General features: G+C 41.0%; 1 protein-coding gene across 1 annotated transcript; it reads left to right on the top strand.

Moving 5' to 3' along the window:
• The first annotated feature begins 367 nt into the window (after window positions 1-367).
• WHR1 (winged helix repair factor 1) lies at window positions 368-19,714 on the top strand. Its single transcript, XM_082264604.1, has 6 exons — window positions 368-510; window positions 630-775; window positions 1,387-1,622; window positions 2,800-2,897; window positions 14,783-14,930; window positions 19,489-19,714. The coding sequence occupies exons 1-6, from the start codon at window positions 402-404 to the stop codon at window positions 19,532-19,534; spliced, it is 783 nt and encodes a 260-aa protein (XP_082120730.1). The 5' UTR covers window positions 368-401; the 3' UTR covers window positions 19,535-19,714.
• Window positions 19,715-21,783: the final 2,069 nt, after the last annotated feature.

Consider the following 21,783-nt stretch of genomic DNA (forward strand, 5'->3'; position numbering starts at 1 on the left):
TTTCGCAAGGCACTGTACATGCTCTGGTCCCACTGTGTACTTAAAAGTGGGGTATGCCTGTATAGTACCTATTATCAGAGGTGCCCTGAGACTTGAAATTTAATTTTTAGGGTTTCTTCACAATAAGAAGGTCAAGAAAGGCTGGGAATGTAAAGACAAACTGCTGATTCTAGCTGCTTAGTTTCACTCCACATTCCCACCCACACCCCTCCTTTAAGTGCTAAAAGGTCACCAAAAAAATGTTTCCAGCCACTGAAGAAATGCTTTCCTGAACCCCACATCAGCCATTCACGTGATGTCTGCTGAAGGATCATAAAGTCGAAAAAACTAATCTTCTAATTTTATTTTTTTATCAGGATTCCTGATCTCTCCCTCCTTTACCCTTTCTCCCCTTCCCCCCTATGGACCGTAAGCGGAAGCTAATTAGCGAAACATTCAAAGTGAAGAAAAAGCGAGAGGAAAACGGCGTAACCAAAACTGATTCAGGCACAGTGCCATCACCCTATCCAGGTAATGAGGGTGGCAGAAGACCTCACACCTACCTGGGCAAGGCATTAACAATGAACACTTTATCCAAACCTAAAGAAAAAGTTTTGACTTTAAATATATTTTCATTTTTTATTTACTAGATTTCACGGATAACCCCCAGGATGCTGTGCCATACCTGTGTGCTCTCTTCCCCCGTAAACTGTTTAACGACACTTTGCCGCCTATGTTTCTGCGCCATCAAATGTACAGCATCATACAGGACCGCACATCTGTAGACCGACTGCTGGTGGGTAAATTCTCAAACAGTTTTTTGAAGAATGATCTCGGTTTGTTGCTCATTGGGTATCTAGAGGTATACGGATCCTATATATATATTTTTTTATAATTAATCCGTTCTGATGGCCTATTTCATTTCTTGAGGCCCTTAATACATAAATACCCCCCCCCCCCCCTTGTATGATTGGCTCACTGATTTTCCCAGATGTCTGCCTAAGATACGAGTCAGATTTCCGGCATCCCTTGCAACAAAAATGTCACTTTTGGTGAGAACACATCCGAAGGGATGCAGACCCTGCAGTATTCCTCATTTTTTTTTTTTTTTTTAATTGATAAGTACTGATGGCCTATTTCATTTCTTGAGGCCCTTAAAATGACAGGTCAGTATAAGTACCCTCCCCAGATGCCCTTTTTTTTGGAAAGTAGACAGTCTGAGATATTTAGTAAGAGGCATGTCTTAGAAGATGAATTGCTCCACCTAGGAGGGTACATAGCACTTGTTTTTGAGAATGGCAACTGATAAAAGATTTGTACGTGTATTATCTGTTAGTTATGATAACTTTGTGACAGTCTGTACCCAGCATGCTTTGCTGTATGGGTCTTTTTCTTTTGTCTTTGCAGAGCTCTTTACAGCAGAAAGGTGAGGTGTGCCTAGTTCAGCCAGGCTTTGATCCTGACACCTATTTAGTAACAATGAGCAAGGATTTGCACACAGCAGTGCTCCGAAGCATTGATGACAGTTCCAGAGCCGCCATTGTCCAGAAATTCCTGGACTCCAGCCTGTTCTCCTCTTCTAAGATCAGCTACAACAGAGATGAAATGATGCAGAAACACCGCTTCAGTGACCGAGAGATTACGTAAGAGAACCAACATTGGTTTAAATATGGAGAGTGACATTCGAATATAAGAATGCAAAGATTTTTTATAAAACACAGAAGAAATTACAGTCCTAATTCCTCCCTTCTATGGATATCCATGCCTAATATATGTAGGGTAATTGAATCTCCTAAAACCAACCCAAACTAACTGAGTTTACAGATGTAAATTTTTGGATTGAAGATGCAGTGTGTAATGGGATCTTTATTCCTCTATGCGTTTCTTGGATATGCTCTGTTTCCTTAGGAGGATGAGAAAGGCTAGTACTGTATTATGCACAGGGCTTTTTTCTCAGGGAATAGTTGCAGCTACTCCCTCCTTCCATATTACCCCTTGTCTCTGCCCGCTACCCACCTCTGAGCACCGTCCTTTGGTTACACCCCTTACCCACCTTCCAGTACAACCCCTTTTAGAGAATACAAAACCATGTAATGTGTATGGAATTTGATACTGATAACAAGAAAAGCAAAAAAAATAGATCCCCTGCAGCCAACAACAATAGAAGCACCCCTCCCCAGCAACAACAGATGCCCCCAGCAGCAATAGAGCCCACCACAAAAAATACCCTTACTAGCAACAATAGATCTGCCAGTAACAATAGACCCCCCCCCCCCTCAACAGTATCTCCCTCCCAGCAACAAGAGATCGTCCGCCAGCAACAATAAACCTCCCCAGCAACACTAGACCCCCCACACAACAATAGCCCCCCCCCCACCCCCACCAGCAGCCAGCATTAATAAACCCTCCAGCACACTCTTGTACCCCTTTCCATTACATACATTCCGTGCTGGAGGTTCTGGAACTGCGAACCAGCTAAAAAAAAAGCCCTCTTTATGCATAGAAACAGTTACAAAAATAGTTCATATAACACTATGATATATATATGTATATATATATGTATATATATTCATAATTTTAGCCATTATTAGATTTGAGTTAGCATTAGGATAAGGATGGTCAACCAGCTTCCCATTTTGATACTTTTGTCTTCGTGATATCAACAGTTTCTTCATAGGCTGTGTATCTGTCCATCCCGTATACAATCCAGTGTATGGGAATGTAAGAAACGAAGATCACAGGGGAGCCTTTTCTGTCCTTGTATTTGATGGTCAGAAGGTTGATTGTGATTTGTGACTACAATCATGCTTTTTCTTACAGGCAGCTGGTCAATGCTGGACTACTCACAGTGAGGGATGCTGGGAGTTGGTGGTTGTCGGTGCCTGGCTCAGGGAAGTTTATCTCGCATTTTATAAAAGGTCAGAATCCTGGTCTGTATAATTCTACATCTGCACTCTTTCTGTCGCCTCTCTTCACGCATTGGGTAGGGATGAGTACAAAAACCTTTAAAAGATTACCTATTTTATATAAAACATCAGCACAAGGGAGGAAATTTACATTCAATATGAAGTGTCCCTTGTGCTCTCTTAGTTGATATCCAGCGCCCTTTGTCCCTCAACCACAGCCCTAATCATTGGTGCTGCAGGGGTTAATACGAGTGCAGGACCTGTCACAGGAGTGCTGCCTAGGTCCCCCTACCTCTCTCATTTATAGAAATTGTATGTTAGCTTTCAGCAATGTAAAGCCTTCTATGAATAGGGAACACTGTGAGTGAGGAAGGCGGAAAGAAGGGCAAGCATAGGCTGCACTCTGAGTTCCTGTGACACATCCAGTTTTTGTGTTAACCCCTGCAGCACCAGAAGATAACGGCTATGGGGGTGGGGCAGAGGACTTCAGGTTTTTTTTTTTTTTTTAATTTAACACACTGCACCAACATGCATGGTACTCTCCTTGGCATGCTACAAGGCGCGCTTATTACTAAAAGTGCATTGGGGCCCCATTAATAATAAATGGCAGCGCAACTGCAAGAAGGACACACAATTTTGTTTACCGCGAGAATACATGCAATTTCCTGCACTTTACCTCAGCGCCCAGATATGAACGGCTTATGCCTGTGACCAGCATTTCATGTATTTATTTCGAAGATGAAGGTGAGGGGTAAGGTGAAGATAAGAGAAAGGTTCATGAAATTTAAAGTAATCCTTGAACACCCAGTCAAAAATAATTTCTAAGCTTGTCTAAATTAAATAGTATTTGTAGGATGTTGCACATTGTATTTCTCTTAGGCCCTGTTCATACCTGAGCATTTTTCAGCTCGTAAAACGCTCATCTCTGAAGTCTCAAAACGCCCAACAAGCAAAATCCCATTCATTTCAAGGTCCACTGTTCACATATGAGCATTTTGTCGCCTGAAGCAAAACGCCTGAAGCTCAAAAAAGTACATGAGCTTCTTTTTTGGCAGATTACAACAATTTTTGTTAATGTCAACGCCTGCCTCCATACACGTACAAAAAAACGACAAAAAACACCTGAAAACGATACGCTTAGGTGTGAATTGAGCCTCAAGGTGTATCTAAACCCAATGACAAAGAATGTAATATATTGCAGCTTTTTTATTTTTTTACCTTTTTTTCTTTTTCAACTGGTGATCCTGCCAGTAACATTAGGTGACAGTGTTCACTCACTCTACTGTATTGGGGGAGCAGCATTGTAACCCAGGTTGCTCTCCTGACTTTGACTACAAACACCCCCCTCTTCTCATCTCTTTTACATACAGGGGTGTGTTCTGTAGTCCACAGAGAGCTGGGAACAATGTAACTGATAAGTGTGCAGAACACTTTAAAAAAGTTGGGTTACACACACTTTATTTTTTCAATTCCCATATTTTCTCAAGTTTATCGTGTGGACAAATGTTTCACTCCTTACAGTATATTTTCCTGTTTTTAACCCATTCTATACTTGTTGGAGGGTCCAATGGCAGCCATCTCTGTGCAATAAGTTTCCGAGCCTGAAATAAACACCTAAGCACTGCGATTTTGCGTATTATTCGACAATGTCCCCTCATCCATATAGCCCAATATACGTAACTTGGGGTCCAATCCCAAGGACACCTTAATCACAGACTTTATGCTATCAAGAATATTCAGTTTGGGGCATCTCCAGCTCATATGGATGAGGTCAGCAGTCAGATCCCCCACATCGCGTGCATGCAGCGTCTGGAGAGGCCAAAATTCTCCTGAGCAGCTTTTTTCCTTTTAGCTTTTGTTTTTAAATGTACAGTGCATCCCGAAATAATTCACAGCACTTCACTTTTTCCACATTTTGTTATGTTACAGCTTTATTCCAAAATAGATTAAATTCATTATTTTCCTCAAAATTCTACAAACAATACCCCATATTGACAATGTAAAAGAAGTTTGTTTGAAATCTTTGCAAATTTATTAAAAATAAAAAAAGGAAAAAAATCCCATGTACATAAGTATTCACAGCCTTTGCTCAATACTTTTTGAGTATGATGCTACAAGCTTGGCACACCTATTTTTGGGCAGTTCCTCCCATCCTTCTTTGCAGGACCTCTCAAGCTCCATCAGGTTGGATGAGGAGCGTCGGTGCACAGCTATTTTCAGATCTCTCCAGAGATGTTCAATCGGGTTCAAGTCTGGGCTCTGAGTAGGCCACTCAAGGACATTTACAGAGTTGTCCCATAGCCACTCCTTTGTTATCTTGTCTGTGTGCTTAGGGTCATTGTCCTGTTGGAAGATGAACTTTCACCCCAGTCTGAGATCCAGAGCGCTCTAAAGCAGGTTTTCTTGAGGATGTCTCTGTACATTACTGCATTCATCTTTCCCTTGATCCTGACTAGTCTCCCAGTTCCTGGCACTAAAAAAAATCCTCACAGCATGATGCTGCCACCACCATGCTTCACTGTAGGGATGGTATTGGCCAGGTGATGAGTGGTGCCTGGTTTTCTCCAGAAATTATGCTTACCATTCAGACCAAAGAGTTCAATCTTTGCTTCATCAGACCAGAGAATTTTGTTTCCCATGGTCTGAGAGTCCTTCAGTTGCCTTTTGGCGATCTCCGGGCGGGCTGCCATATGCCTTTTTACTGAGGAGTGGCTTCAGTCTGGCCACTCTACCACATAGGCCTGATTGGTGGAGTGCTGAAGAGGTGGTTGTTCTTCTGGAAGGTTCTCCTCTCTCCACAGAGAAACGCTGGAGCTCTGTCAGAGTGACCATCAGGTTCTTGGTCAACTCCCTGACTAAGACCCTTCTCCCCCGATAGCTCAGTTTGGCTGGGCGGCCCGCTTTAGGAAGAGTCCTGGTGGTTCCAAACGTCTTCCATTTATGGATGATGAGGCCACTGTGCTCATTCGGACCTTCAATGCTGAAGAAATGTTTTTTATGCCCTTCCCCAGATCTATGCCTTGATACAATCCTGTCTCGGACTTCATGGCTTGGTTTGTGCTCTGACATTCACTGGTAACTGTGGGACCTTATATAGACAGGTGTGTGCCTTACCAAATCATGTCTAATCAACTGAATTTACCACCGGTGGACTCCAATCAAGTTGTAGAAACCTCTCAATGGTGATCAGTGGAAACAGGATGCAACCAAGCTAAATTTTGAGTGTCATGGCAAAGGCTGTGAATACAAAAAAAAGTGTTGGAACCGCACCCAGGTAGATGAAAACAATTGAAGTACTTTATTCTTTAAATCAAAATATGAACAGACAGTGCAGGGAACAGGTAATCCAGGTTAACGCGTTTCACGGCGCACACAGCCACTTACTCATAACCGTAGTGGTGGATCACGGAAATCGGTTTGATATACAATTTCTAATTGATGATTGATTGCAGGTTTGTATCATCAACATGGTGTTTCTCAATTGAACAACCGACACAACCGTGATTCAGCACCTGGGATTATTCAAACATACATAGAAAATGCTCCATAACGGAACAAAACAAACATAACAATAAACATGAAAAATTTGAAGTAGAAAAAATGTGTAACATGAATAATACTAAATAAAACAATAAAATCATGTTATGCCAGGGAAAAATCCAAATCGACATAATACAGAGGAAAAGAAATTTATATAACAAAATATAAATATCAAAACCAAATATACATGAATACACTGTAATTATATTGATTTCCTCTGTTATCATATGTAGATGTTGAGTCTCCAGACATGGCTACAGACAAAAATTATTGAATGAAAAATATGTGAATGATTGAGTACTGTTAGGAAAAAATCTTGTTAGGAATGTAAACAGTTTAATTTTAAATAATTCAGTTTATTCCTAAATGAATGCCAAAAAAACTATTTTTCGAATGTGCATGTGTAAAATATATACGGAAAGTGCATAATGTATGCTTGTATACATGAAAATCAAAATGCAACATAGTGACATACAAGCACATATCCGCAAAAGATCAAATGCAACATAGTTGCATATAGGCACATATCTGCAGTTGCATAAGTGAAATATATAAAAACGTGAAAGATAATAATTGTAACATATATATATATATATATATATATATATATATATATATATATGCAAAAAAAGTTTTCTTATATGTATAAAATGAAAAGTGTTTTATACAAGAAAGTGCATATGCATATGAAGGTGTGCATCTATCAAAGCCTAAAGGGTGATATGACATGAGAATGAATGTGATATAAAATTGTTCGAATTGGCAGAAAAAAGTTATATAATATAATTTATGAATAAATAAAAATAATAATAATTATAGAGAACAATATTTATGCCAACTGAAAAAGGTGTCAATAAAGTGACCCATGTGAAAAGTGAATTTGAAATAAAAACGTGCATGGTGATGAACGACAATACATAATATAGAAAAAGTTGACCAATAAAAACCAAATGTGATGCAACTAAAATGAAAAAAATATGAAAATTTTGTTGTGTATAATAGTACAAGTGTGATGGTCAAAAAATATATTTTATGGTAAAAATCTAAGTATTGTGATAAGAAATATATATGTATGCACAAAAAAAAAAAAATATATATATGTATGCACAAAAAAAGAGATAAAAATGAAGTTAAAATATTAATGGGCATGTCTGGAGACGCAAGATCAAAGTCGGGATGGATGTATCCCATGTTCACAATGTACATATACCCGTTGGAGAAGAAATAATGATCAAAAGGTCCATGAATTATTGCAGACAGAAGTAATGATATCTACATATGCTGCGCTGGTAAAGAACAAAAATGTTCATCGAAGGCAAAAGCAAAAAATGAAAATATAACTAAATAGATGATTGTTTAATGCCAAAGAAAACAACAAGTTCATGGAACCAAAAACCAACGGGAAAAAGTTGAATGGAGGACCCTCATAGCTGTAATGAGAACAAATAACCAAAATAATCAGTGACCGTATATGATTGTCTATATATAAATTGTTAAGTATGACGATATGGTCACTTGTTATACAAAACTCCCAAGCGAAGACACTGTCATTGAATTAAATAAATGAATATGTGTGTTCGCTATTGTAACAAAGACTTGGCATCAGTGGCGTAGCGTGGGTTGTCAGCGCCCGGGGCAAGGCATGTAATTTGCGCCCCCCCCACCTGTGGAAGTCCCGCCCCGAGGGACGTAACGCATGCGGAAGGGAGGGAGGAGAGTCTGACGTCACCCGCAGTCAATACACTATACACACAGTATACACACACTATACACACAGTATACACACACACACAGTATACACACAGTATACACATACACTATACACACACTATACACATACACTATACACACAGTATACACACACTATACACACAGTATACACACAGTATACACATACACTATACACACAGTATACACACACTATACATACAGTATACATACAGTATACACATACACTATACACACAGTATACACACAGTATACACATACACTATACACACAGTATACACATACACTATACACACAGTATACACACACTATACACATACACTATACATACAGTATACATATACACACAGTATACACACAGTATACATACAGTATACACATACACTATACACACAGTATACATACAGTATACATACACTATACACATACACTATACACACAGTATACATACAGTATACACATACACTATACACACAGTATACATACAGTATACACATACAGTATACACATACACTATACACACACTATACATACAGTATACACATACACTATACACACAGTATACATACAGTATACATACAGTATACACATACACTATACACACAGTATACACATACACTATACACACAGTATACACACAGTATACATACAGTATACACATACACTATACACACACTATACACACAGTATACACACAGTATACATACACACTATACACACACTATACACACAGTATACATACAGTATACACATACACTATACACACACTATACACACAGTATACACACAGTATACATATACACTATACACACACTATACACACAGTATACATATACACTATACACACACTATACATACAGTATACATACAGTATACACACACAGTATACACACACAGTATACACACAGTATACACATACACTATACACACAGTATACACACACTATACACACAGTATAGATACAGTATACACACAGTATACATACAGTATACACATACAGTATACACACAGTATACATACAGTATACATACAGTATACACACACTATACATACAGTATACATACAGTATACACATACACTATACACACACTATACACACAGTATACATACAGTATACACATACACTATACACACAGTATACATACAGTATACACATACACTATACACACAGTATACATACAGTATACACATACACTATACACACAGTATACACACACTATACACACAGTATACATACAGTATACATACAGTATACACATACACTATACACACAGTATACATACAGTATACACATACACTATACACACAGTATACACACACTATACACACAGTATACATACAGTATACACATACACTATACACACACTATACACACAGTATACATACAGTATACACATACACTATACACACAGTATACATACAGTATACACATACACTATACACACAGTATATACACAGTATACACATACACTATACACACAGTATATACACCAGTATACACATACACTATACATACACTATACACACAGTATACACATACACTATACACACAGTATACATACACTATACACACAGTATACATACACTATACACATAGTGTATATATACAGTATACACAAAGTATACACACAGTATATATACAGTATACACAAAGTATACACAAAGTATACACACAGTATACACATACACACAGTATATATACAGCATACACATACACACAGTATATACACAGTATATATAAAGTATACACACAATATCTAAATATCAGCCTGATTGAACACACTGCTGCTGCCCCCATTTCCTGGCATGCTGGTACTTGTAGTGCTCCAGCAGCTCACAGATATTGGATATGGTAATGCAGAAAAGGAGGGGGTGGGCAGGTAATGAGTAGGGAGATGTAGCAGAGATTGGGGGAGAAGATTAGGGCATGTCCTTCCTCCAGAAGCAGTGCACTGCTCCTCACATGAAATCTATCGATCAGCCTCAGAGACAGGAGGAGCCCTGCAAGAGGAAACACAGCCTCTCCCCTCTCCCCTCCCCCCTCCTCAGCAGGGTAAGTACTGACAAGAATACATTTGGTTTATCTTCCCGAGCTCACCTTCTTCTATGAGGCTGCAGCTCGTCCTCTCCTCTCTTCTCCAGCTGTCCACATCTCCTGCTCCGTTATCAAACAAGGCGCGCTGGGGAAGGGGGCGTGCACACTGTGATCCCATAGGCTGAGAAGGCAGTGAAGGGGCGGAGCAGCTATAGACTCTGAATCTTCTCCATGAAAGGATGTCCGTAACTGAGATTTCAGGGACAGCACAGCCGCCGTGACTGCGCCCCCCTGAACATTGCGCCCGGGGCGGCCCGCACCGGCAGCACCCCCCACGCTACGCCACTGCTTGGCATGTCCATATATAGAAGTGGAGCTCAGACTGGAAGAGGGGAAAATGGTAAAATCCAAGCAGAAAATTAGTGAATATTTGGTAAAACATCAATGGAGGGGAGTCACTCATAAAAATGAGTGACATCCCATTCCCAGTTTAACCCATGAGGTATTCGTGTATGTAACTTAAAGATCCAAAACACCTCCTTTTTACAAAGTAATTTAAAAATGTCACCACCTCTAGGGGGTCTGGTGACATGGTCGATGATTTGGACTTGTACTAAGGACATATCCCCTTGATGTATATTGTTAAAGTGCTTGGCTATATTAGTAGATTTTAAAGTGCGAATATCGCTAAGGTGCTCTCTAAACCGATCTTTTAACCTACGGGTGGTTCTGCCCACATATTGCATAGAACATGATTTGCATGAAATTAAATAGATGAGGTATTTTGTGTTACAATTAAAAAAATCTTTAATGGTATACACCTTTTCATTGTAAGTGGAAACAAAATTATTCCCACTGATGATGTGTGGGCAGGTAACACAGTCAGTCACATTTGAAATTCCCTCTACAGTATAGCCATGTTCTAGATACATTAGGTTTTGCAGAAGTGTAAAGACTAGGAGACAGGGAATTGCCCAGGGTGGCTGCCCTTTTAGCCACTATGTTCACCCCATCTTCAAGGACACTTGCACAGATGTCATCTGTGTATAATGTAGGAAGATGTTTTAAAATTATCTTTTTTATCTTGCTAAACTCAAGGCTATAGGGTAAAGATAATGTAGTTGAAGGGATCGTTTTCTTAGGGCTCTTCGGTGTCCTGGCTTGTTGCCAGACTGTGTTACTGTGGTTATTTCGGGGAACGATATCGTATTGTGTATGGTGTGGATCTTTTAAGCTGTCAAGTGCTAGAAGTTCTGAACGATCTTTGTGTAAAGCAGTGAAATATGCCCTATTTAGCATCCATTTGGGGTATCCCCTTTCCAGGAATCGATGGTATAATAGAGATGCTTGTTTTTTGAAATCATGTATGCTACTACATATCCTGCGAACTCGAAGAAATTGTCCCACAGGAATGCCTTTAATGGTGTGAATCGGATGGCTGGAATGTGCGTGTAATAAACTATTTCCAGACAGAGGTTTCCTGTATAAATCAGATATGATTCTATTGTTTTCATGACTCAGCACAACATCCAGAAATTCTATTTTTTGTGCGCTAGAAGTGCCTGTAAATTTTAGATTCAAAGAGTTGTGATTTAAATAAGACAGAAAGTCATCCAGATTCACACTCTTATGACAAACAAAGATGAGATCGTCTATGTAGCGATAGTAAAGAATAACACGATCTCTATATGGATTATTACCTCCAAAGATGTGGGGTCTCTCCCACCAACCCATGTATAGGTTGGCGAGAGAGGGGGAAAACTTGGCCCCCATCGCTGCCCCACATCTTTGGAGGTAAAAATTGCCATCAAATGAAAAGAAATTGTGCTTCAAAAGAAAAAACAATACCTCAAGAATGTAGGCTTGTAGTTTGGCGCTGAGATGGGTATGTTGTTTTAAGATGGTGTCTATGGCTATAATGGCAAGGTCATGGGGTATAGAGGAGTACAAACTGGACACATCACATGTAATCCAGATGTAGTCCTCTGCCCATGAGAATGCATCCATAATATTTAAAAGGTGTTTGGTGTCCCTAAGATAACTGGGGAGCTCTAATACAAGGTGTTGTAGTTGACCATCTAACCATTCGCCTAATTTCTCACAGAGAGACCCAATCCCAGAGACAATTGGTCTCCCCAAAATGGGGTCTAGGCCCTTATGTACCTTGGGGAGATGATGAAAAATGGGTGTAACTGGGTGGTCTGGGATGAGTTTCTCTGCATCATTGGTGGAAAAGACGCCAAGGGTTAAGCCTCTCTCAACCAGGGCACATAATGCCGATTTATAATTTACAGTGGGATCACTTTTCAAAGGCTGATAGGTACAGATGTCATTAAGTTGTCTCAAGGCTTCCTTTTTGTATGTCTCACTGTCAAGTATTGACTATAGCCCCTCCCTTATCAGCATTTCTGATGGTAATGGATGTGTCCTGTTTCAATGACATTAATGACACTCTCTCTTTACCAGTTAAATTGTCAAGGGACCTAGAAATGGAGGAAGATGTATCCATGGCTAAACTAAACACATCCTTCTCCACTGCCCTTTGGAAGAGGTCCATACTGGGTGAACGTGATTGAATTGGATAAAAGTTGGAAAAGGAGGACAAAGCAATTTTCTTAACCCCTTCTTCAAAATTATCTTCTGACTGTTGTAAATTCTCCATGGCCAGATCCTCCAATTCAACAACGGCACATGTCTCACGAAATGTGAGCACGGGCCCGTTTACATTGGGGGATGTGGCAAGATCAACATCATTGGAGATAGTGTCAACATCATTAAAATAATGCCTTTTAAGTGTTAAATTACGAACAAATTTGTTAACCTGTAAGATAGTTTGAAAGGGGTCAAAGTGAACATGAGGGCAAAAATTTAAACCTTTGGATAATAGACTAACATCATCAGCAGTTAAAGTTCTTTTAGATAAATTAATGACATTATTACTTGCTGTTGTAATACCGGTAGATGAGCTTTCTAAGTCTATTTCCGAAAGGAACGGAGGCGAGATCTGCCGGTGGTATCTTCTCCCTCCTCTTCTTGTACGTTTTTGCCCTTTTTCTTCGTGTATCGTCTGTTGCGTTTGCTTGATCCGTTTTTTGAAGCCGATGATACATTACTCGATCTAGATTCCATTGATGTGTCCGTTGTATGGGCCATCGATGTATCTGTGGCTCCCATATCGGGATCTGAAAAGCTAACCTGTTTCCTGGTAGGGTGTTGACGATACCAGGAATTTGTTCTTTTCCATGTATAGACGTTTTTTGTATCGTAATCAATCTCATCTCTGAGCAACTTTTCTTGTTTTCCCTTTATGATATCCAGTTCCAGCTTGTCAATTTTGTCGTTTAAACTGTGATCCAGATCCGCAAATAAAGAGGACTCTTTGAATGGTAAAAGGTCTGTTTGTAGTGATGAAATCTCCTCTTGTAATTTGTCAAGCTCCAAATTTTTAGAATCCACAATGAGCCTCATAAGCTCAAAGGAGCATTTAGACTCTGAATCTAGAATCTGTCCACTGCTGTTTGAGATCGTCGTTGTACAAATCAAAGGTTGGGAATTTTTTTATACGAAGACCTCTTGGAATCCTTGCGACATCAATGTACTCGTTTAGTGTGGTTTTCTCCCAATAGGCTTTAACTTCTTTTGTCATAAGCTTCTCCAGTTTGTGAAAAATCGTCTTGATAGACGAAGAAGAGTCATCATTGGCCTTTTTAAGGGTAGCTTGTACATCTTGCCGCAACGGATTATTGTTTAGAGATCTGAGCGTTCGGCTCATAGAGGGTACCTCCATATCTGTTCCGTGTGTGAATGACACACACACACTGTCTGTTGTGAATCGGTATAAAGTCCGTAAGTGTTGAAAAAGATAAAGCAGGACTCACCGGGCTGGCTATAATCACGGAGATTGAAGGTAATAGGAAAGATGAAGCCGCTCAGGTGTGTCAGTCCGACCTGGTGCTGGTAAGACCCGCCATCCGGATGAATGCAAAAAAAAGTGTTGGAACCGCACCCAGGTAGATGAAAACAATTGAAGTACTTTATTCTTTAAATCAAAATATGAACAGACAGTGCAGGGAACAGGTAATCCAGGTTAACGCCTTTCACGGCGCACACAGCCGCTTACTCATAACCGTAGTGGTGGATCACGGAAATCGGTTTGATATACAATTTCTAATTGATGATTGATTGCAGGTTTGTATCATCAACATGGTGTTTCTCAATTGAACAACCGACACAACCGTGATTCAGCACCTGGGATTATTCAAACATACATAGAAAATGCTCCATAACGGAACAAAACAAACATAACAATAAACATGAAAAAGGCTGTGAATACTTATGTACATAGGATTTTTATTTTTAATAAATTTGCAAAGATTTCAAACAAACTTTTTTCACGTTGTCATTATGGGGTATTGTTTGTAGAATTTTAAGGAAAATAATGAATTTAATCCATTTTGGAATAAGGCTGTAACATAGCAAAATGTGGACTAAGTGAAGCGCTGTCAATAATTTCCGGATGCACTGTACCATTTCCTTTTTTCCTTTTCAATTCCTTTACCTAAAGCTCAAACATGTTTTTACTTGTGTGTTTCAGGACGGAAGGCTCTTGTGTCTCAGATCAACAAATCCCGGTATAAAGAAGTCCTCCTCACGGACCTCTCCACCCGGAAGGCTCCTCCTGCCCTACGCTTAGGGATGGAATATCACATTCATGACATCATAGGCGCGGGTCTTGTGGACTGGTGGGTTTAAAAAATATACAATACTGATGATGAAGACCGCTAACTCAATCTAGTCTGTCCATTTGACAAGGAATGGAGAAAACATACTTCTTTACCCGTATAGATTTGGTTGCTCTGCCACTCTCTACTGAGCATAAGTTGAGCTTAAATAATAAGCAATTGTGTGCCCCAAGGTAGACCGTCTTAATTAGAAAGTGCCAAAAATGTCAGGTTTTGCCACCTATGAACTCCTTTCATCAGGGCTAATCTCTGTTCTAATAACCTAAAAGAAAAACAAACCTTAAGGGGACGTCCAGCCTACAACTAAAATCTCTAAATCTACTTGCAGGCAGTGTTAATTTAGTCGACTAAAATACGACTAAAACTAAAACAATTCAGATGACTAAAATACGACTAAAACTAAAATGGCATTTTAGTCAAAAGACTTTAACTAAAACTAAATCGAAATTTGCTGCCAAAATTAACACTGGTGCATGCTCAAAGCTTAATACCATAAATAATAACATATTACATTTTTCACTCCAGGACCAGCAGTAGTATATAATGAGTTTGGAAATTGTAGAGAAATGCTTAAATAATTTATTACAAATTACAATTGAACTACACCCATTCGATTATAGATGACTAAAATGTAGGACGTTTTAGTCGACTAAAATGTACTGGAGTTTTAGTCGACTAAAATGTACTGGAGTTTTAGTCGACTAAAATGTACTGGAGTTTTAGTCGACTAAAATGTACTGGAGTTTTAGTCGACTAAAATGTACTGGAGTTTTAGTCGACTAAAATGTACTGGAGTTTTAGTCCACTAAATACAACTAAAACACTTGCAGAAGACTAAAATGGGACTAAAACTAAAATGCCATTTTAGTCCTAAGACTAAAACTAAATTGAAATTTGCTGCCAAAATTAACACTGCTTGCAGGCACAATCTAAAAATAATCTATCTAACCCTGTAAAGCAAAACTCTCTATACATACCTTTTCTGAAGCTGATCCAGTCCGGTCTCCAGAAGCCCTGTACAGGACATAGCCGACAACGGCTGGGAAGTGATGTCACCCATAGACTTACAATGGGGCTTCTGTTGTCACTGTCTCCTCTGCACCCGCCTCCACAGTGAAGTAAAGGTATGTATAGCGAGTTTTACTTTACAGGTTTAGATAGGTTAGGCTTAGATTGTGCCTGCAAGTAGATTTGGAGATTTTAGTTTTAGGCTGGGCTTCCCCCTTTAACCACTTCCCGCCCGCCCTATAGGCAAATGACGGCAGGAAGGTGGTTACATTATTATATGATGTCCGGTCAGGGGGGCGCGCAGAGCGGCGATCGGTGATGCGGCGTGTCACTCTGACACACCGCATCTCCGATCTCGGTAAAGAGCCTACTGACGTAGGCTCTTTACCATGGGACCAGCTGTGTCCAATCACAGCTGGTCACATAGTAAATACGAAGTGCCGTTGATCAGCTTTCCTCAGTTCGTGCCATACTGGCACAAGTGGAGGAGAGCCGATTTGGCCGCTCTCCTGACAGGAGGGGGGGGTCTGCACTGGTAATCAGAGCATTGATTACCAGTGCAGACCCTTGGGGGGGGGAGGGTGCCACTAGAACCCCCAGGGATGCCCACCCATGACCCCAGGGATGCACACCATGGCCACCAGGGATGGCAATCAGGGCTCAGGGAGCCCACCAGTGCCCTACCCATCAGTGCTGCCCACCAGTGCCCATCATTGCCATCTATCAGTGCCGCCCACCAGTGCCCATTATTGCCCATCAGTGCCGCCTATCAGTGCCCACCAATGCTGCATATCAGTGCTAACTATCAGTGCCGCATATTAGTGCCACCCCATCGGTGCCTCCTGATCAGTGCCTGTCAGTGCGGCCTCATCAGTGCTCATCAGTGCAGGGAAAAAGGTATCTATTTACAAAATGTTATAACCTAAACAAAAAAAACATTTTTTTTTTTTTTCTTCAAACTTTTCAGTCTTTTTTTTTATTTAACAAAAAAGAAAAAACCTTGCGGTGATCAAATATCACCAAAAGAAAGCTCTATTTGTGGGGGGAAAATTACTTAAATTTGGTTTAGGTACAGTGTTGCATGACCGTGCAATTGTCATTCAAAATGCAACAGCGCTAAAAGCTATAAATTGGCCTGGGCGGGAAGGGGGAAAAGTGCCCGGTATTGAAGTGGTTTAAGCCTAACTTCACGGGTAATGCCCCTTTTAAATAGATTGTTTGGGCCAAGCTGGCCCAAACAAACTATTTACTGCACTAATGTGCGCTTTTTTTAACTGTATCTATCATCAGCTACATACAAGAGAAACCGTGCTGCTACCCATACACAAAAATGTCAGCAGAACTCACTGGTGCTTGATCCGCAATCGTTGGTCTGTAAGAAGTAATCCGTTAAGATGATCCGCACAACCAGTTGCTGCTTTTAAAAACTGCTAGTTATGACTAAGGCCTTTTAGGCTGAAATGCGTCAACTGGTTTTATCTGCGTTTTTGTACACTTTTGTTTTTCAATAAACATTAGGATTTTTAAGAGCAGCAACTGGTTGTGCGGATCATCTTAAAGCGGAGTTCCAGCCTCACACACTCACCTGTCCAACGGTCCAGCGATGTGGCCGCCCGAAGCCTCGCTCTTCTCCCTCTCTGCTCTGCGGCGCCGGCATCACTGGTGTGGGCACCTGGCTGTGACAGTTTGCGGCTTCACAGCCGGGTACGCACTGCGCATGCGCGAGTTGCGCTACGCGCCGTGATTGGCCGGCAATCTTCTGGGACCTCTGACATGTCCCAGAAGATTGCAGCGAGGGAGGGGGAGAGGAGAACTTCCGCTCAGGGTGCCGCAGCGCTCCGAGCGGAAGTGGGAGCGGGTACATGTCAAAACTAGGTACCCGCTCCCCCCCCCCCAAAAAAATGACATGCCAAATGTGGCATGTCAGGGGGTTAGAACCACCTAAAGCGGAAGTTCCACTTTTGGGTGGAACTCCGCTTTAATGCTACATACAGTATATAGCTCTGTGTTCGAGAAGTGGGACGTGGACTTCCTGTCCCACTCCAGAACAAAACCGAATTGGGTGGATTGCTGCTCATAAGGAACTTTGTTTTCTATGAATTAATATACCACTTCCTCTGATTGGCTGAGGAGGAGAGGTGGGCAGATAATGTCACAATCAGAAGCAGCTTTGTATTCATTCATAGAATACAAAGCTTCCTGGGAATGGAAAGGAAAGCAGCCACCACATCTAAGAATTGGTAAGCTACACTATATTAAATGTTTGCTTTTGGGGTTTAATACCGCTTTAAGCAACCGTGCCAAGAAATGAGTCCTTAAAGCGGATGTATCCCCAAAAACAAAAAAAAAAAAAAAAACAACCCCTGCAGGACAATGGCATAATGTGCTGATATGCATCGCATTCTAGCACATTATGAAATACTTACCTTAGAATGAAGCCCCAATACGGTCGCTCGGACACCGCTGAGGGAGCAGACATGTTCCCTCGGCGGCTCCGGCGCTGTGAGTGGCTGGAGCCGCGATGACGATACGCGGGAGTTCACTTTCCGGCAAGGAGCTCTGAAGGTCCGGCAAGATACGCCGGACCTTCAGAGCGCATGCGCTGCTGGGGTCAGCGGCTGCATGCAGGGTCAATATCTCTTAACCCGTGCACGTTTAGGAGATATTAATTTTACCTACAGGTAAGCCTTATTATAGGCTTACCTGTAAGTAAAAGTTAAAAAGCGGAGTATACTACCACTTTAAAGGATAACTTGCATCCGTTGTCAAAGACAACTTGGAATCCTGAGATATTTCCTGCTGGTCTGCGAGATTTATAGGCCTTATTTGAGCGGGTAATTAGGACCAGTCTTCGAACTCCTGCAGATGGAATCACCTGTGATTACGTTTAGCTGCGACTGCTCTTCTGGTGTAAATGAATGACGGGCTGTGGCTGTCTGCAGGTAAATGAACACGCAGTGGTTACCTGCGGTTAGGAACAGATGATCGCCGCTAAAAGGCTTCTAGGCTTGGGCATCCATCCCTAACTGCAGGTAACCACTGCAGGTGGGGATACATGTGGACAGTGACAGTTCCTCTCAGCCTGTCATTACTTTTGTACAGGCTAGCCACCGTCTCTGTGCATGCATCTACTGATTCGTGCTGCTGGAATCCCGTGTATGCCCCTAATCGCCCGTGTGAAAGAGGCATTATTCAGTAAATAATGCAAAAAAAAAAAAAAAACTAAAGTGTAAAGTAACCCACTCAACCAATCAGATTTAATTTTATTGGAGCCAAACTAATGCAAGATGAAATCTGCCTGCTTTGGGGCACTGTGCTTTTATTGAATAAGCCTCTACTGTATGTTTCTGTCCTGCAGGCTGGCAAGTGTTTCATGAAGAGATTTGTGGTGCAGACTGCACCTATTTAATGGTCACTTCTATTTCAAGTATATTACGTAGGTGTTTTGGTACAACTTAGCTACAAAACCATATAAGCTTTCAGTTATGGGTGAATAAGGAACGATCCATTTGTTTTTGTTTTTTTCTCATATCTTATTGTTCTTTTTCAGCATTCCTACAGCGTCTGGAATGCTTCTTCGCCTATCGGACAATTAGCGCCTCCACCCCCACATGCCTTCAGAATCCTATCCAGTGTTCTCCTGTTGTGTTCATTCCTGAGCCGGACCCTGGGACCCCTGAACAAACACTGTAATTCACATGCCACAATTCTCCAAATTAATCTGTGCCATTTTGTATGTCTATGTAATTATAATAAATAGTTATTTATTTAAGTTATCCAAAGTAACCTCTGTAAGCTTCTTCCCACATAATGTACATTAAGTTTTTTTTGTGTGTTTGGTGGCCCCTTGGACCTTTTACCATTTTTATGTTCCTCTATGTTCCATAGTATATTACATTACATTGTTGGGGAAAATGTCCTAAAGGAAACCTGCCTTGGGGATCTGCATTACGCTACAGTCACACAAAATTGGCCAAAGGGGCAAAAAAAAAAACAGGTGGTTGATCTGTGTATTTACCACTCCCCAGATGCCTGCTGACGAGTAATGCTGGCCATACACTAGCCAAAACATCGGGCAAACTCCATTTCGAAAAATTAAAAATCGGCCCTGAGAGCAGACAATCATGCCATCATGTAATGATCACATTTCGAGCGGTAAATCGTTCAATGGACATAAGTGAATTCAGTTTTTCACATATACCTAGTGCAAACAGGTCGGCGAGAAACACATCAACCTTTCAATTCATCGTTGGTTTATCGATCGGCCGGCAGATTTTCAAAACTGTTCCTTTGATTTTTCGGCTCTGAAAAGTTGTAAACGATTTTCTATTTGTGCCCATTAACTGGACGAAATACGGAAGATTGGACCAAATGACAGATTTTCGAACTCTTTTTCGACAGGTGTATGGCCAGCATTAGAATAGCAGCAGGACTGTGCTATGCAAATAGCCTCAGCCACAATGCTTGACAGCAAAAGTGCATACAGCATGTCACAGGACCATTGAAGTGAATGAGGCCACGCTGGAACCACGTACCAAAACTTATCACGCAGTCCCGGCATGATAGTTCTATGTAAAAATCTCCCTTGGGCTAAAAAAAAAAAAAAAAATGGTTTCCAGGAGATGACAGTATCTCTTTCTGAACACCTGGAAGTTGCTGTTCCTACCGCCCACTGAAAAGTGATCCAATGCAGATTACTTTTTAAGAGATGGGGGAAGTCTGCTGATTTCATGACTGAGCCCTTATGGTGTGCTGCACTTTATATTTGTTGCCCGCTACTATAATAGTACATTGGACTGTGCATGTGTTACTGTACATTCAGTACAGTGAAAGGTCTAAATATAAACGGATCCTGAAGTATGGAATATGGAGTCCCCGGCTGTCACTTCGCTGACCTGGAACAAGTATGCTGACAAGGCTGCTATGGGTCACACAGCAAAGATCTGGTAGAAATGATGACATGTAAAAGAGTGATAACAGCAGAAAAGACCCAATGGTCCAACGAATCTGGCCCTTTATTTATTTATTTTTTCTTTAAACCCCTCTATCCAAGAACAGATTCATGGCCGCCCCAAGCATATCCAAACCCACCCACGGTTGACCAGCTTGCTCCCCCCCCTTCCGAAGCATCAGACTTCCAGCAGGGGCAGTGAGCCAGGCAACAGTAAGCGAATCCAAACATGCCGGGACAAACGCAGATCCACACTGAAATAAAAAGTCCAAAAAACAAACTACATTGTAGTGATTACATGAATATCATTCTTATATCTGCAGACAAGCTAATGTTTAATCTACAGCGTCTGTCGTTCATTTGGTTTTGATATTTCTGAAAGTTCGTCATCCAGCTATAGCACCCTCTTCGGTAGGTTACTGGATAGGCTAGGGAAATTATATTTTATTTTATTATTTTTTTGGATTGCTTTGGACTGTTCTGGGTTTTACAGGCTGCAGGTTTGATTGTTTCCCTCTGTCTTCTGGTTCCAGAATATAATGGGTTGGGGAGAGGCAAATCAGCGGCCTGAATATTTGTTGTCCCAGCCAATCCCTGGGGCAGCATGCCCAGTAGGTGGCTAGGGCGTGCATAAATAGGCTGGAGTCTGGAGCTGCCCTGTTCTTGTCCAGGAGAAGTTCCCAGCCTAAAGGGCTGCTGCTCTTCTAGGCATCCCAGCTGAAATTCAATCTATGCTCATCGGGGTCCCAGCTATGCTAAAGCTAGGGGGCCTGTTTGCTGAAAACCTCTGGAACTAATCAAGGGATTTCACTGAGGATTTGGTCTGGAGGGTTCACAGGGGAAATGTCTGACAGAGATTGGATGGAGAGACATTGTACATACAGACCTGAGTGT

The sequence above is a fragment of the Pelophylax lessonae genome (assembly GCF_965119305.1).
Source record: "Pelophylax lessonae genome assembly, chromosome: 7".
Classification (NCBI taxonomy): Eukaryota; Metazoa; Chordata; class Amphibia; order Anura; family Ranidae; genus Pelophylax; species Pelophylax lessonae.

Bases quoted from the DNA above. Each gene is read 5' to 3' on its own strand.
- WHR1 (XM_082264604.1), top strand. From the start codon at position 402: ATGGACCGTAAGCGGAAGCTAATTAGCGAAACATTCAAAGTGAAGAAA. The intron at 776-1,386 runs GTGGGTAAATTC...TTGTCTTTGCAG, and splicing joins CATCTGTAGACCGACTGCTG to AGCTCTTTACAGCAGAAAGG. The intron at 2,898-14,782 runs GTCAGAATCCTG...TGTGTGTTTCAG, and splicing joins TATCTCGCATTTTATAAAAG to GACGGAAGGCTCTTGTGTCT.